Below are 17301 nucleotides of genomic sequence, written 5' to 3'. Positions count from 1 at the left end.
AGTATCGGATTCCTCCCAGCTGTTAGGGGGGAGGAGAGATTTTCTGAATGTTCTGAAGTTGGAGGAGAGGAAGGAGGAAGCAGAGTTACCTGAGGAAATAGATTACAAAGAGGCAGAGCTGGACATGCCTGCTGAAATGCCAGTTCCAGGAGAGACAGCCAGCATGGACTGGGAGAATACCCAAGGTTAATCTCTCCAGCACAAGAGCACGTGGGAGGCCACAGGTGTTTGTTCTGTGAAGAGGGAGGTGTGCTACCAGCTTTGCAAGTGACAGAGCTAGGGGAAGTGCTGGAGGAGGAAAGGTAGGACGTTTCTGGTTCATATGATTTCCTCCTCTTCCTTTGGAGAGTTTTTGCTCATTTTGTGGAACTGAATTTTGCTAAAGACTGAACGGCATTTGGCTGAACTCTGAACTGAACTTTGCTAAAAGGCTGGGTGAAACCAGTTTGAAAACAGAACTGAACTTTGTGGAGTGCTGAGTGGAACTGGGCTAAAGTTAAACTTAAAGAAGTAAGATAAAGCAGAACTTTGCTACCAAAAGAAGGGGCAGTGAGGATAATTGGAACTGTTCCCCAAAATTGAGAGGATCTTTGTTTATTTTGTGTGAAAGTGAAGTTGGCATTACATTTTTTCTTTCTGTTCTGAACTGAGTCCGGCTTCAAGAGTTACTGCATAAGCGTGGAGGCGGTGGTCTTAATTCCGGGACACATTCACCAGGAAAGGGAAGCGGTATCACATTATAGAAGCCTGATCAGCACTGGCCTTGTTCTCCAACTACTGAAGCTGAATCTATCCAGCCATGATCAGGGCACAGACCATAGAAAGCTGCCCAGCACTGGCTTTGCTTCTCAATTACTGATGTTGCCATCTAATCACTGCTGAGCTTGTTTGGTTCCATGCCTTCTGTACAGAATTCCTTTGTGTTTATCCCATGCATATTTGAATTATGTTTCTGCTTTCATCTCCACCACCTCCCGCTGGATGGCATTCCAGGCATCTACCACCCTCTCCATGAAAAAGTAGTTACTGACATTATTCGTGAGTTGGCCTCCCTGCAATCTAAATTCATGTTTTCTACATTTACTCCTCTGGAAAAGGTTTATATATTAACACTTTTCAAATATTTGAATGTCTGTATCTTATCACCCCTGTCTCTCCTTACCTCCAGGGAGTACATCTTCAGATCATCAAGTCTCTCCTCATACATCTTGTAGCACAAACCCCATACCATTTTTGTCACTTTTTTCTGAGCCGCTTCAAGTCTCTTTATGTCCTTAGCAAGATGCGGCCTCCAAAACTGAAACAATACTCCAAGTGGGGCCTCACCAATGACTTGGGGTCTGCCAGGTATTTGTGACCTGGATTGACTGCTGTTGGAAACAGGATACTGGGCTAGATGGACCATTGGTCTGACCCAGTATGGCTATTCTTATATTCTTTCTTCTGCTGGATATTCCCCTCTCTATGCAGCCTAGCATTGGCTGTAGCCATTACCTTGTCACCTTGTTTCATCACCTTGAGATCTTCAGACACCATCACCCCAAGCTCCCTCTCCTAAGCTGTTCTTATCAATCTTTCTTCTCCTATCTTATATATCTCTTTTGGATTTCTGCATCCCAAGTGCATAAATATAAACTACTTCGCATTACATTTTAAGTGTCAGACCTTTGACCATTCTTCTAAATGTTAGAGATCTCTTCTGATGGTTTCTACTCCCTCCGGGGTATCCACTCTATTAGCTATCTTCTTGTCATCCACAAAAGGGCAAACTTCCTTCTAAACCTTCAGCAATGTATCTCACAAATATATTAAACAGAATTGGCCCCAGTACTGACCCCTGAGGCACTCCACTATTCACCTTCCTTTACTCCAAGTGAATTCCATTTACCACCACCCTCTATTGCCATTTTCTAATCATGTTCACCACTTTGGCTTCTTTCTGCCCTTTCAGCTTATTCATTGAGGAATCGTATCAAAGGCTTTCCTGAAATCCAAGTAGATTACATATAGTGCATGTCCTTGCTATTTTGATGACCTGCAGTGTGAAACGTTCAGATTCTGACTTCACAAAATCAGGATTTGGACGTTTTTAGCAGATGGATGTTTTTAGGCATTTTGAGGCATCCATCTGCTTTGAAATTGAGTGCCAAAATATGCAAAGCATGGAGATAACATTCAGGCCATAGGCACTGGTATGGTATCCCAATTGCTTCCTCTGGTGTGCATTCCTGCAAATACAAGTATTCTTTTGCTGCGCTATAATGCTAATGTAGTTTTGTTCATATCGACCTAAACATCCATTCTCTCACCTAATGCCATTTACAAAAGTGGACAGATAATATGCATTAATATATGTGGCACAGATAATATGCACTGTTGTAACACTTAAATCTAGTGTGTATTATTTAACTAGCATACTTAGATACAACAAAGAACGTAAGCTGTCTTGTGTTTATCAAAATAACTCAAACTTAAGGGTACTTAAACACATTTACCTGGAATCACACACAGTTTAGTAAATTTAGACTTCAATAAACTTGCACATGCAGGATGCATGGTTGTGCAAAATTCAAGACACAACCATAATCTTTCTGCCATAGAGGGGGAAAAAAGATTTGTACTGTATCATCAACAGAACAGAAAAAAAAGAAATATGTTCTGACCAAATTTACAAAATCATCATTGCAGAAATCAAAATTATAGTCCTTGATTTGTATGGTTAGAGCCTATAACTTCCAACTGAAACAGACAGTTCAACAGTATGAAAGTTTTTATATTCCAACAGATAAATCAGTTCTTGGTTGAAGTTGATTTCATGCCCATGGACTATATCCAGTATTTCTATATCTGCAGGAATGGGATCTTGTTCAGGGCAGAATAAGGATGCTGCTCCCAAATCTATAATGGAGTTCTTTTGCACATCAATTAAGTGGACATTATTAGACATAGGAACTTTGCTGGAAATAAGATGTTATAGAAAGAAAGTAATTTCTTTCAATGTTGCACTGACCAACAACCAACCATATTTACTACAGATGCTTCTTCTCAGAGAAATCATCATATTTAGTTGTGGTAACTTTGCACTTCTCATGACAGATACAAAGAGTTATAGTAGTACCTCAGATCACAAACAGCTTTAGTAGTATCTTTTAAAAAGGGCTTACTGGGATACAACCAATCCATGTCTTTAGTTTGTTCAGTTTAGTACATGCAATGACGGAACAATGTAAGCCACATTGAGCCTGCAAATAGGTGGGAAAATGTGGGATACAAATGCAACAAATAAATAAATTGGATACTAGATGCTGTTGTGAATTGTCATGCTGAAACAGTTTATCAGACCAAGGGGTTCATTTTCAAAACAGAAAAATATCCAAAAAGTGGCAGAAATCTACATTTGGACATTTTTCTCACAAAAATGTCCAAATTGATATTTTCGAAAGCAATTTTTAGGGGGGCATGTCAGGGGCAGGATCTGGGTGTTTTTCTGCCATAATGGAACAAAACAAAAACATCCAGGGCTATAAGTTGGATGTTTCGGTCTAGACCTGTTTTATTAATGAATAAGCCACAAAAAAGTGCCCTAAATGACCAGCCTGCTTATTTTCGAACGAGAAGGCTGGCCATCTTCCGACACAAATCGGGAGATGGGCGGCCATCTCCTAAACCCGGCTAAATCGGTATAATCAAAAGCCGATTTTGGCTGGTTTCAACTGCTTTCCATTGCAGAGCCGGCCAAACTTCAAGGGGGCAAGTTTGCAGGGTACAGAAGGCGGGAGGGGGGCATGGTTACGAGATGGCCGGCTTTGCCCGATAATGGAAAAAACAAAGCCGGCCCTGATGAGCATTTGGCCGGCTTCACTTGGTCCCTTTTTTTTTCAGGACCAAGCTTCCAAAAGGTGCCCCAACTGACCAGATGACCATCGGAGGGAATCAGGGATCACCTTCCCTTACTCCCCTAGTGGTCACCAACCCCTTCCCACCCCCAAAAAATGTTTTTAAACATTTTTTGCCAGCCTCTATGCCAGCCTCAAATGTCATACCCAGCTCCATCACAGCAGTATGCAGGTCCCTGGAGCAGTTTTTAGTGGGTGCAGTGCACTTCAGGCAGGCGGACCCAGGCCCATCCCCCCTACCTGTTACGCTTGTGGTGGTAAATTGGAGCCCTCCAAACCCCCTTCAAACCCACTGTACCCACGTGTAGGTGCCCCCCTTCATCCCTAAGGGCTATGGTAGTGGTGTACAGTTGGGGGTAATGGGTTTTGGGGGGGATTTAGAGGGCTCAGCACACAAGGTAAAGGAGGTATGCACCTGGGAGCAATTTTTGATGTCCACTGCAGTGCCCCCTAGGGTGCCAAGTTGGTGTCCTGGCATGTGAGGGGGACCAGTGCACTACAAATGCTGGCTCCTCCCATGATTAAATGGCTTGGATTTGGCCAGGTTTGAGATGGCCACCATTAGTTTCCATTATCGGCGGGAAACCAATGGCGGTGATCTCTAATGCCGGCCATATCTAACACCGGCCCACATGTTGAGATTTAGCCGGCCCCGACCGTATTATCAAAATGAAAGATGGCCAGCCATCTTGTTTCAATAATATGGTCTGGTATGCCACTTTCTGGGGCCGGCCTTGGAGGTGGCCGCCCATATAGATGGCTGGCCCCGTTCGATTATGCCCTTCCAGATGACCACTGGGTGGAATCAAGGATGACCTTCCCTTTCTCCCCCAGTGGTCACTAACCCCCTCTCACCTCCAAAAAATGTGAATAAAAACATTACTTACCAGCCTCTATTCCAGGCTCAGATGTTATACTCAAGTCCATTAGAGTAGAATGCAAGTCCCTGGAGTAGTCTAGTGTGGGTGCGGTGGACCCATGCCCATAACTCCCCCTACCTGTTATACTTGTGGTGGAAAGTGTGAGCCCTCCAAAATTCACCAGAAACCCACTATACCCACATATAGGTGCCCCCTTCACCCATAAGGGCTTTTGTAGTGGCATACAGTTGGAGGTGGTGGGTTTTGAAGAGCTCAGCAGACAAGATAAGGGAGCAAAAAGTGAGATGTGACCTGGGAGCATTTATATGAAGTACACAGCAGTGCCCATAGGAAGCCCCTTTCCTCTCCTGGGATGCCTTTGTACCCAGTCTACTAAGAATGCTGGCTCCTCCTACATCCCAATGGCTTGATTTTGTGCATTCACTTTGACATTTTTTTCCAAAAATGAACCAAAAAGATAAATGCACAGAGCACAAATCATCTAACAATAGCCTGTTTTTGAAATAAAAAAGATAGACATTTTTCTGTTTTGAAAATGGCTATATTCTCCACTTGAATTTTGGGTGTTTTTAGCAATACGTCCAAAGTTGGACTTAGACGTCATATTGAAAATGCTCCTCCAAGTGCCAAGATTGATCAGTTATTTCAACTGGTAAATATTTTTACATAATAGAAAAGGTAAATTCAGAACAAAGCAACCACCATTGTGAGGATACTTTGTAGAGGCTGGCAGAGTCTGGAAGCTGGAGAAGGCAGAACCTGACTCAGACTAGCTGGAGTGTAAGACTGGCTGGAACAAGACAGGAACAGGCTTGGGGATGGTTCTGCCCTTCAGGGCTCGGCTGGCCTTATAGAGTTGAGGCCAGGGAATAGCTGGAACAGCAAGGCTGGAGACAGGAATAAACAGGGCTGAAAGCAGAAACAAACAGGGCTGGAACAAGCAGGAATGTTAATGTTAGTATGGTCTTATTAATCACAATTTCCCTCTTGTAAGGTTTCAGTGTGATGTACAAAACAATAACAAAAGGCAATCTAAGTGTCATCTTAACAAAAGTACCCAAAACAAGATTAAATTAATAACAGCATTCAAAAAGATATGTCTTGTGAAACTAAGTAATTTCTCTCAATTCTAATATGCCTTGGAAGAGAATTTCATAAAGTAACAGCAATGATCAAAATAATTGTGTTAAATAATTTTCGGAATCATATCTTACAATGAGATACTGGGCGAAGAAGACCCGAATAAGGAATTTGAAGCTCTACTTATCAAAAGACAGGAAGCAATGCCGTAAAGAATTTGATATAGTATACGATAGCGCTTTAAAGAGAATGTGCTCTTGTACTGGTAACCAATGTGACTTTCATCATGTAGCTTGAAACACTAGTATATCTATTTATTTTGAAAATTAATCATGTAGCGATATTTTGAATAAGCTGTAATTTATGTAGATATTTGGAGCATATCCACAGATACAATACATTACAATAATCGAAATTAGGAAGTATCATAGTCTGAACTAGAAGAGTGAATATTTCTTCTGTAAAGAATGACCTTATCAACATCAATTGCCTTAATTTGAACATTGTCTTCTTCCAAAGAGAATTAACATGTAGGCCATATGTCAGAGAGGAATCTAAAATCACCCCAAGTACAAACGGGACTGGAAGCAGGAACTGGCCAGGCAATGAACACTGGAGCAGCACAACTCTGGAAGCCAGTTGCCAAAGCATTGGAGGAGTGTAGAGCATTTCCTTATATATCCATAGCCATAGGCGGTCGGTGGCCCAACTGTTTGGGGAGGCTAAAGGGGGCGGAGTTAGGGGTGGGGCCAGGGGTGGAGCTTAAATCCATAATTGTCTGATAACACAGATAAAATAAATAAATAAAAGTAAAAGTCACAATTAATACCTTTTATTAAATTTAGATATTAGATACAGTATTTGTGTTGAGCATGGACAGGGTCTGGTCAAGTCTTCAACTTAAATACATGACTTATAGAATGCTATAAGTTACGTGCTTTGGATGATACACTTAGACACACCCGTTGACACCTGCCATTGACTTGCCATTAATGGTCGCACCTAAATTTAGGCGTGTCAGTTGGGTTTATAATAGTATTCTATGACAGCATCTTGGCACACAGATACTGTTATAATATTGGCATGAGCAGCATATTAATGTGCTGTTGTTGCACTAATCAAATTGACATTACAATAGAGTCTTCTAAGTGGTAAGGTTATAGAATTGGGGGGGGGGGGGGGGTGATGGTAAAAACCATTTTGTAGCCCTTTTCTGGAAACTTTCCATACTCAGAATGGGTCCAACTTTCAGCCAGTGCAATGAATGGTTTAAGGTAAACTGGAGGAATGACTTTTAACTTAATAGGGTAAGGACAAGGGATTTTGGTTTTTGCTCATGCCTTTACAGTAGTGGCTCAAGGTGAGTTAGCACATCTATGAGATTACATATATGTAAAATCACTCCTGTAAAATCACCTCACCCTTAAAAGTACATGTGATGAACAGAATATGTGCAATTTTATGTGATCTAGGTAAAGATGTGAGAATCGGTTTGGTGTGGAGTGCGGGTGGATTCACTATTTCTATGAAGCAAGCTGTTCAAAAGATGTTGATTCACGTGTATTTTGTGCACAACTATTTACTAGCAGGCATCCATAGTCACAACTTCATTTTAGGCATAATGGGCTAGATTCTATGTATGGCATCGTAAAAATCGGTGCTGAGAAAAAATACATCTGTAGAGAATTACCCCCTAGGCATCTACATATTGCCACAATCTGAAAATTTTTTGTATCCTGCCCTCACCCTATCCCAGACCCAACCCACAAATAAAGTTGTAAAAAAACAAGAAAGTAAACGGTCTACAAAATCTACCATGGAATAGAAGACAAAATCAGACCTTATTGTAGAAAAGCAGTTTTTAATAAGTTGTTTTGAAACTCCCAGGACTTACAAATGAGTATCCAACATGACCATGTTTCGCCAAAGATACAGGCTGCATCAGGGACAAAAGAAACCAGCTTTTCTATAATAAGATCTGTTTTTGTCTTCCAACCCACAAATATACACACAGTATTGAGCCATTCAGCAATTTAAGAGAAGTAGTTATGCGGGTTACTGTTAAGAAGTTCTGTTTTAACACATGCCCCATTTTATGTAATTAGATCTAACTAATAACTGGGGTTAACAATAAAATAATATGTTTTAACAGTAGCCAACGCTGATGACCTTTCCCGAATAGCCCAATATTATCCATATGTTTAAAGAAAAAAAATACATGTACAAAGCATATTTACATTAGTCACCCAGTAGCCAAGTTCCATTGAATACTGTCCTGAATTGTCCTGAGAGAGCTGGGGCTTCCAGAAGTGAACAAAGTATACAAAGAGGAATTGTACCAGTAATTTATTCAAAGCCAATATTAGTACTGGATGTTGATATGCTTTCCTGCATCTCAGTGTATTATTCTAATCTTTCTTGCTTCTTTATCACACCGACCAGAACTTTTAGCTCATTAGAAAAGATTAGTTCTAGCCCCATTTCTGTTTGAAAGCTGCCAGTTTCTTTCCTTTGATTTAATAAGTGGATAATGCCAGCTAAGCCATTTGTCCAGATAACAGTGGCCTTATCCAGATAAATCACTTTGACTATTGACCAGCCAGTGTTTAGTGGTATTTTCATGGTGCAGCCATTGCTGGGTACCTTGTCTGGAGGAAGGCATCCCAATAATCTTTCAAGAGTAATATTTACTGGATTCAAGAATCACTGTAATGGCTGCACTAGACAAGAGGGGAAGGAAGAAGATGAAATAAAAAGGGAGGAAAAAAAATCTCTAATTTGATTGCTAAGTGCACAATGGGGAAATTCTATATATGGCACCTTAAAAATTGGTGCTGTAAAACCATGCAATTAGCATGATTCTGTAAACTAAGCCCACATGCCATTCTTGTGACTAAAATTTAGGCACACCTACTGTATTTCGGCCACCTTAAACCAGGCCCAAATACCTTTGGCTAAGTTAATCGTAGATCAGGTGAATTCTATAATAGTGTGCATAGTTCTTTGAAATGCCAAAAGCCCGCCCATTCCACACCCAAGGCCATGCCCCCTTTTCAACTGTAAGACTTAGAATTTACTCACAACCACATTTTAGAATATGCCTAGAAAGTGTGCATAAATTCTAATTAAAGCCAATTAATGCCACTAATTGGTTGTTAAGTACCAACTATCAGCGCTGATTTACTTGGTACTCAATTAAACTGTGCCTACAGTTTGGCCATGCAGCCAAATTTGCATGCACAACTTAAGATGCCATATACAGAATTTGGGGGAATGTGTTTAAACTCAGCACCAGTCTCAGTATCATTAAAGATATGCACCTTATTTTACTTGAATGCTATCAGGCTTATTAGTGAGGACTTTTTCCCATTATGACAAAAATTCTATATATGGCACTGAAAAATTGGCGCTGATAAAATTTTGTGCTAAACGCTACTCTATAAACAGACCTTAGAGTTGGGTGCCAGGATCTGTGACCAGTTTTAGGCACGAGGATTTATACCAAGTAAAACCTGGTGCAAATTCTCATTCACAGATCTCCCTTATTCCATAAAACTGTGTATAAATTCCAGGTATGCCTCCAAACCGCCCATGCCCTCCCATGGCTGTGCCCCATTTTCGGATACATGTGTAAATTTTATGCACAGATCCTGGTGCCTAAAAAGGTGCACATAAATTTTACTTTATACCATTAAGTGCTGATAATTGAGTATTAGTGCCAAATTATCGATGCTAATTGGCTTGTTCAATTAAATTGCACACAGAAATTAGGCACATTCCAATGCCCTGATCATGAAAACATTTTTTAATAAAATATACCTGATTGATAGATGCATTTGTTTCAATTTGTATTGGACTGAAAGAATCCCCATTCATTCACTGATTCTGTATTATACATACAGTATCACATTATATGCTGCTCACATACTGGTACATGAATTACTTTTCAGTTTAGATTTAATAATATGCCTCATAAATTCAGAATTTTTCTGTTTCTTATTAGGCTACTTATTGTAAATTGACTTCAGCTCTTTTAAAGAGTCTAGATATTAGAAGTTGCTTTCCATGAACATCCTGTCTTTATTTTCTTTTGGCAGATTGAAGAGGATACATGGCAGAAATACTACCTGGAAGGAGTAGCTAATGAAATGTATACCGAATATCTATCTAGTGCCTTTGTGGGACTGTCTTTCCCTGCAGTTTGTGAGTAAGTTGACACAGCACTTCTGTTCTGAACACTTCTGTGAATTAAATTACATCATAAAGTCTTTTTTATGCTTACACATTTTTCTGTAATGCACATGTCTTGTTGGCTGCAAATAAGTGCATTACTGTGAATCTGACATCCAAAATGAAATCAGGGACCCTTGACCTGAAAAAGGAAAGAATAATTATCAACCATGACTTTTGGGGCTTTAATAGATATAAGCACTGAATTGGTGCCTTACCTCCGTGCTTCAACTTCAGTTAAGCACCAAAATGGTGGCTAAACAGCAGGTATGCATATAAATTGTTCTGTTTTTATTAAATTATGTAGGTGACAGTTTTTGTAAGCCGCTTAGTGTTAGGCAGGGTATATGTTTTTAAAAAATAAATATATTTATTTATTACATTTGTATCCCACATTTTCCCACCTATTTGCAGGCTCAATGTGGCTTACATATTACTGTTAACGGCGTTAGCCGATTCCAGTATGAACAAATACATGGTGTGGATAATACAAAGTGATATTGTGGTGGAATGAGGTACATGTATGGTAGGTTGGATTGGGGGGGTCTTAGAGAGGGAGAGGGGAGGAAGAGTCAGGTAATGTTCATTAAGGTCTTTGGTTTCATTGTGACGTAGGCGTCCAGGTATTTTATGTTGGGACGGTGGGGTATGCTCTTCTGAACAGGTCTGTATTTAGTGCTTTCCGGAAGTCTAAATGGTCGAGCGTAGTTTTTACTGCTTTTGGCAGTGCATTCCATAGTTGTGTGCTTAAATAGGAAAAGCTGGCTTCATAAATGGATTTGTATTTGAGTCCTTTATTGCTTTGGTAGTGGAGGTTTAGGTATGATTGTGTAGATTTTGTGGTGTTTCTGGCTGACAGGTCGATGAAGTATGTCGTATATCCCCGTGCCTCGCCGTAAATTATCTTGTGAACAGTCGTGCATATTTTGAAAGTGATACGTTCTTTGATTGGTAGCCAATGCAGTTTTTCTTGTAGTGGTTTGGCGCTGTCAAAACGCGTTTTTCCAAATGTTAGTCTGGCAGCTGTGTTTTGGGCGGTTTGAAGTTTCTTTATGATTTGATCTTTGCATCCCGCATAGATTCCATTACAGTAGTCAGCATGACTTAGTACCATTGACTGTATCAGGTTGCAGAATATTTCCATTGGAAAGAATGATTTCACGCGTTTAAGTTTCCACATTGATAAAAACATTTTCTTTATGGTGGACTTCGCTTGGGTCTCTAGTGATAGGTTACAGTCGATTGTCACTCTGAGAATTTTCAGGTTGTCTGAGATAGGGAGGGTGTATTCTGGGGTGTTAATGCTTTGGGTTTGTATGTATTGTATTGGGTTGATATGATGAGACAGTGTTTTTTCTGTGTTGAGTTTTAATTGGAATGTGTTTGCCCATGAGTTCATGATGTTTAAGCTGAGCTTGATTTCATTGGTGATTTCTGCCAGATCATGTTTGTAGGGGATGTATAGTGTAACGTCATCAGCATAGATAAACGGGTTAAGGCCTTGGGTGGATAAGGCCTTGGCTAGTGGAGTCATCATGAGATTGAAAAGGATCGGTGATAATGGTGATCCTTGCGGAACTCCGCAACCTGGTTTCCATTTTAGCGATGTTTTTGTTTTTGATTTCACTTGGTATGTTCTTGTAGTTAGAAAACCCTTGATCCAACTGAGGGTGTTGCCACTGATTCCGAAGTATTCTAGGATTCTTAGCAATATGTTATTGTCAACCATGTCGAACGCACTTGAAGTGTCAAATTGGAGGAGGAGAATGCTCTTGCCTAATTCTATTTCCTGCTTGAATTTGGTTAGGAGAGTGAGTAGTACTGTTTCGTTGCTGTGTTGGGTTCGAAATACTGATTGTGACTCGTGTAGTATAGCGAATTTATGTATGTAGTCGTTGAGTTGTTTGGCCACCAGTCCTTCCATTGGTTTGACTACTAATGGGATAGATGCTGCTGGGCAATAGTTGGTAATATCGTTTGATTTTTTTTCTAGGTGTGTTTTGGGATTGGGGTGAGTAGGATGTTGCCTTTTCCTTTGGGATAGCTACCCTGTTGAAGCATGAGGTTTAAGCGGGATGTGAGATCTGTTATGAAGCGATGAGGGGCAGACTGTATGAGGTAGCTGGGGCAGGTGTCCAGTTGACAATGGCTGTTGGAGTATTTTTTAATCGCCTGAGTAACTGTGTCGGTGCTGAGGATAGCGAAGTTTGGCCATATTCGGTCGGCAGCGTATTCACTAGGGGTTGTGTCTAGACCATTTATGAAGTTTTCTATGTCCGTGTTGTTCTGAGGTAAAGTTTTGCATAAGTTTACAATTTTTTCATTGAAATATTTAGCAAGGTTGTCAGCAGATGGGATGTTGGTGTTGGTTGAAGTGACTGGTGCTGTGTCTAGTAGTTAACGAGGTTGTATAATTTCTTTGTGTTTTTTGTAGTCCAGTCCAATTTTGGTTTTGTAGTATGACCTTTTGGTCTGTCTTATTGCGTAAGTGTACTTAGGCACTGTTCGATAAGGAGTGCATTCATATGGGAAGGACACGGGTGAGATGGGCAAATTACAGTTCTAATTTGTTGCCTAACATACCTGAAAAAAATCTTGTTACCATTATTTGGTTCCTTTTACTAAGGTGCACTAACTGATTCAGTGTGTGCTAATAATTAGTGCACACTAATTGCTAAGAAGCTCATTTTGTAGGTTTTTTAGCATTTAATGCATGCTAATCAGTTAGTGCATCTTAGTAAAAGGACCCCTTTATGTCTCTAGCCACTTGTGCTTCTGCCTGAGCTTTTGCCAGCTGTATTTTTCTCTTTGCTTGTTTGTTTTATCTGGTATTGTTTTCTGTGTTCCTCTTCTTGTGTGTGTGTGTGTGTGTGTGTGTGTGTGTGTGTGTGTGTGTGTGGGAGGTTGTATTTAATGAACACCATCTCTTCTGCCTTTACTTCTGCCTTTACTTTTTCAGCCACTTGTTTAGAGAACCATATCGGTTTTAATTTCTCTTTCTTTTGTTTTCTTTCCTTACATAAATGTTTGTTGCTGTTTTTTATAACTCCTTTCAGTTTGGACCACTGATTTTTCCACTTCTCTTATGTTCTCCCTTCCCATAGGTTCTTTGTTCAAGTAGTCCCCCAATTTACTAATGTTAGCCAGTACTTTGTGTTTTCCGTGTCTGCTTTCCACTTTAGCTCTTAAATCATACCATACAGCATGATAATCCCTACTGTCCAGGTGTGCATCCGTGGAGATGTTACACACAACCTGTCTGATACTTAATGGCTGCTGACCGGTTAACTTACATCTTGGCATTTTCAGTGACATTTAACTGGTTATCACTGATGAAATGACTGATTATTGCTGGAAAAAAGCTGGCAATATTGGGGGCATTCAAGGGGTGTGGCCAGTTAAGTCCCAATATTCAGAACTTAACCGGCCAGGCTTAATGGGTAAATAAGGCTGCATAAAAAGCAGGCCTATTTTTGCCCACTAAGCCATGGCTGGTTAAGTCTGAATATTGACTTAACCAGTCATTTGCTAGCTGGAGTTGAAAAACCTGGATATTCAATGCCAATTGCTGGAAATGGCCTGCATTGAATATCCGGGTTGAACATCATTGGTGGGTAGTCAAAGTGCTGCTGGCTGAATATTGGCAGGTTATTTCCTTTTGCGAGCCTTTATCTGAGCAGAGCACTTTGAAAGGCACCCACAGTCTCTCTCTACTTCTTTCTGATTCCACAGATGGGACTTTCCAATCCGCATTCAGTAGATTGAAATCTCCCAGCAGTAGCACCTCCCCTTTCATTCCTAAATTTTGGATATTTATGATCAGATCTTTATCCAGCTTCTATTTGTACTGGAAGTCTATAGGCAACATCAATGTGGATGGAGGTTTCATCTTCTCTTTCCAAGATGATCCATATCACTTCTTCCTTTCCCCAGGTCCCCTGCATTTCAGCCATTAAACTAAGCGCCACACTGACACTTAATACAGATACGTATAATCAGCAGCACTATCTGTACAGGTAGTAACAGAATACATAGATAGTGTGGTCACTATGCTTACACTGTCCATTTATTTATTTATGCACAGTTATATCCCACTTTTTTCCACATGTATGCAGACTCAAAGTGGCTTACAATGTACTGATTATGCTATCGCCTGACCAGTGGCTATACAATTATAATTACATGAAATCGGACAGAAGGAACAGGGAAAGAAGAAATAATGAAAGGGTAAGAGAGGCTAAAAAAGGGCAAATGACATGTTATTAGGAAGGACTGTAGGTAATACATGGAAGTTCTGAAGTTGGCTCTCCGAGATAGGCTGGTCTTAGGTAGATTCCAGATGCTGAGATGGTTCAGAGTGGCTTGAACAGCTATCGGCAAGGCAATCCATGATGGGGAGCAGTTGTAATACCCATCCAGACCAGGAGAAATAAGCATGCCATGATTAGAACCATTTAAGGCAGGAAGAGATGTGAAGTGGCCGGACTGGCCATGTCGAAATAGCATGTTGCAAATGGTGTTGAAATCTGCTTCTTAACCATCCACACCAGCTCCCTACACGATTGATGCCGTGACCAGGAGATGTAGTTCTAAAAGGCCCAACGGCACTGCTGTAATGATCAACAGTTTGTGAATGGGCAGGAGCGAACAAGCGGCAGGCATAGTACCAGGAGGCGCAGACAAAGTACAGAAGAAGCAGGAAGCAGCCCGGAGTGTGGAAGAGGGAACCAGAGGCGAACGGCAACAGTTCAGGTTGTCAATGCTGGGAGAGATTGCGGCGGGCCGCACAGCTGAACGGCTCTCAATGCAGGGACAGTAGTTTGCCTGGATCAAAGGCAGACGCTCACAGCACAAATGGGTCAGGCTGCGATTGGTCGGCGGTTGGTCCACGGAAACGTCGGTAATGAGCCGATCCGACTAGCCAGACAACAACCCAACAGGTTCCCCCCAGCACCCCGGACCAAGACAGGCACAGGTCCAGCGATGATGAGCCGAACCACGGCCAAATGCTGGTGGAATACCCGAGGGCCCCCGGAGCCAACGACTTCCCGTCCCGCTACGCGGCGGCCATCTTGTCTTTACTTTAGGTCTGCTTTTCAGGAACATGACAACCTATAAATGAAAGAAAGATGGCCCAAAAAAAAAAAAAACAGAGAGAACAAAGACATCACAGGAAAAAAAGGAAGCACAACACAGATACCAAATACTTGACTGAAAAGTTTTTTAAAAAAAGTTGTAGGACCGACAAGAAAGGCTGGTTTGAGAATAAAGATGTAAAAGCATTGCAAATGGTAAAGTATGACAACTCAAGATCTCTATATTAGATTCTGAGAGAACTATCTGGAGCAAAAATAAAAACCCCTAGATGTACACCTTAAAGAACAAAACTGGAAAAATTCTATTTACAAGAGTTTGAAAATCTTAACTAGAAGAGATTGCTGGAAAAGTAGGATCGATAATAATGAATAAACCAGCTGAGGCTATACTGTAGAATGGTTTTCCTATCTCAGCAATATATTGTCAAACAATGGCGACAGCAAGGCAGTTGTGAATTGTAGAACTGGAAAAGCAGCATTTTGATTGCATTCAATATAGTCAGCAAAATCGATTAGTATCAAAACAAAATTGCAGCTTTATTACTCCATTGTCTTGCCAACTGCATTTTATGCCAGCAAAACCTAGAAGATATCAAACAAGATAGCAACTAGATGTCTTTCACTAGCTGTGCCTTAGAGCAGTCTTAAGTGTGACTTAACGAATGATGAGATACTGTACTGAGGAAAAGCAACACCAGAAGACTACATGATCTTGTTACTAAATACAGAGTCCAGATGACAAGGCACATTCTATGCATGCAAGATCATTGTTTTCCCAAAATGACACTAAAATGGAGACTAGCCAGCAGATTGAGAAGAAGAAGACCGAAACTGGTCTGGGAAAGCATACTCAAGAGGGATATATGCAATGATGGAAAGAGACAGAAGCCATTGTGGTTGATTAAGACAGATGAACAAAGCTTACTGCCCAATATGCAGAGATGAGTGAAAGGAACTAAGAAGAAGAAGGAACTAAGGGGTCCTTTTACCAAGCTGCTGGAAGGGCCCTGAGCTAGCGGCAGGGGCCATTTTTACCGCATACCAGGGCCCTTTTTACTGCAGTGGGTAAAAAGCCCCCAGCCACACATGCGATGGGGAAACCCTTACTGCCACCCATTACCGTCGGGTTACCGCCACGCAAGCCATTTCCAAGGTTTTCCTTTTTCCCCAGAAATGGCACGTACTCATGGCAGGACTACCACCGGTGTCTGCGTTGGGCCGGCGGTAGACCTGGAAAAGCGAGCAGTAAGCCCGCGTTGGACTTACCGCTGCTCTGTAAAAGGGATCCTAAACATGTTAAAGACCCATTTTGAATAGAATGCAGACATTGCAATACATCCAGGTTGGGATATGTACAGCTCCAGTACTATTTTAGAAAAGCCAAAGTAGATCCTGTTCTAAAATACATGCAGAAATCCACATGTATGTATGTGGCAGCGATACAACAGGGGCACCCATTTTACAGTTATAAATGTTGAATAAATCAACAGCAGAAACTCAGCAACCTGCATATGCAGTTTATAAAATACTGATTTACACATGTAGGAGCTGACATTTACACTTTTACGTCAGCCATTTTACAAGCCTATATGTATACCTGCAGTGAATTATCTATAGAGTGTGCAATCTTTTTGTTTTTTCTATTTGGAGGGAGAAATTAATGACAGGGGATTAAGGAAAATAGCTCCTTTAATCCCTCGTTTAAAGAGTTGGCAGGAAATGAGCTCTTTAAAAAAACAATTTATGTGCATTTTAGTGTACATCCAAAGAGCAGTTTTTTCTACATACATGTGCTATCCCCTTCTGAAGCAAAGGAAACAGTGGATACAAAAAAATCCTCTCTCAAGTGGTGTCTTCTTAAACAAGTTCTTTATTGCAAAACAATTAAAACAACGACCTGACACGAATCGTGTTTCGGCCGTATAGGCCTGCGTCAGGGGTCTATAAATAAACATAAATACAAATCAATAAACGAACATTTAGATTTCATGTATAACACACTGAAATAAAAACATATATGTGTATCAAAAAACCTAAAAATGATGGTATAAATATACATGCATAGAGGAACATACCTATTCACTTCCAATCAAGAAAGAGAATATGTAGATAAAAATA

At 40.8% G+C, this 17301-nt stretch overlaps 1 protein-coding gene across 1 annotated transcript in view; it reads left to right on the top strand.

Annotated features, from left to right (window-relative positions):
- Positions 1-17301, top strand: part of KCNMA1 (potassium calcium-activated channel subfamily M alpha 1) — a 1310561-nt gene that overhangs the window by 973733 nt on the left and 319527 nt on the right. The window contains exon 15 of the mRNA XM_030203235.1: positions 9955-10064. Within this exon, the coding sequence (XP_030059095.1) occupies positions 9955-10064 (110 nt within the window). The remainder of the gene's footprint in view (positions 1-9954; positions 10065-17301) is intronic.

Source organism: Microcaecilia unicolor, chromosome 5 (assembly GCF_901765095.1).
Source record: "Microcaecilia unicolor chromosome 5, aMicUni1.1, whole genome shotgun sequence".
Lineage (NCBI taxonomy): Eukaryota > Metazoa > Chordata > Amphibia > Gymnophiona > Siphonopidae > Microcaecilia > Microcaecilia unicolor.
The sequence above is the reverse complement of the archived record's forward strand: the minus strand, read 5'-3'. Positions and strand labels throughout refer to the sequence as shown.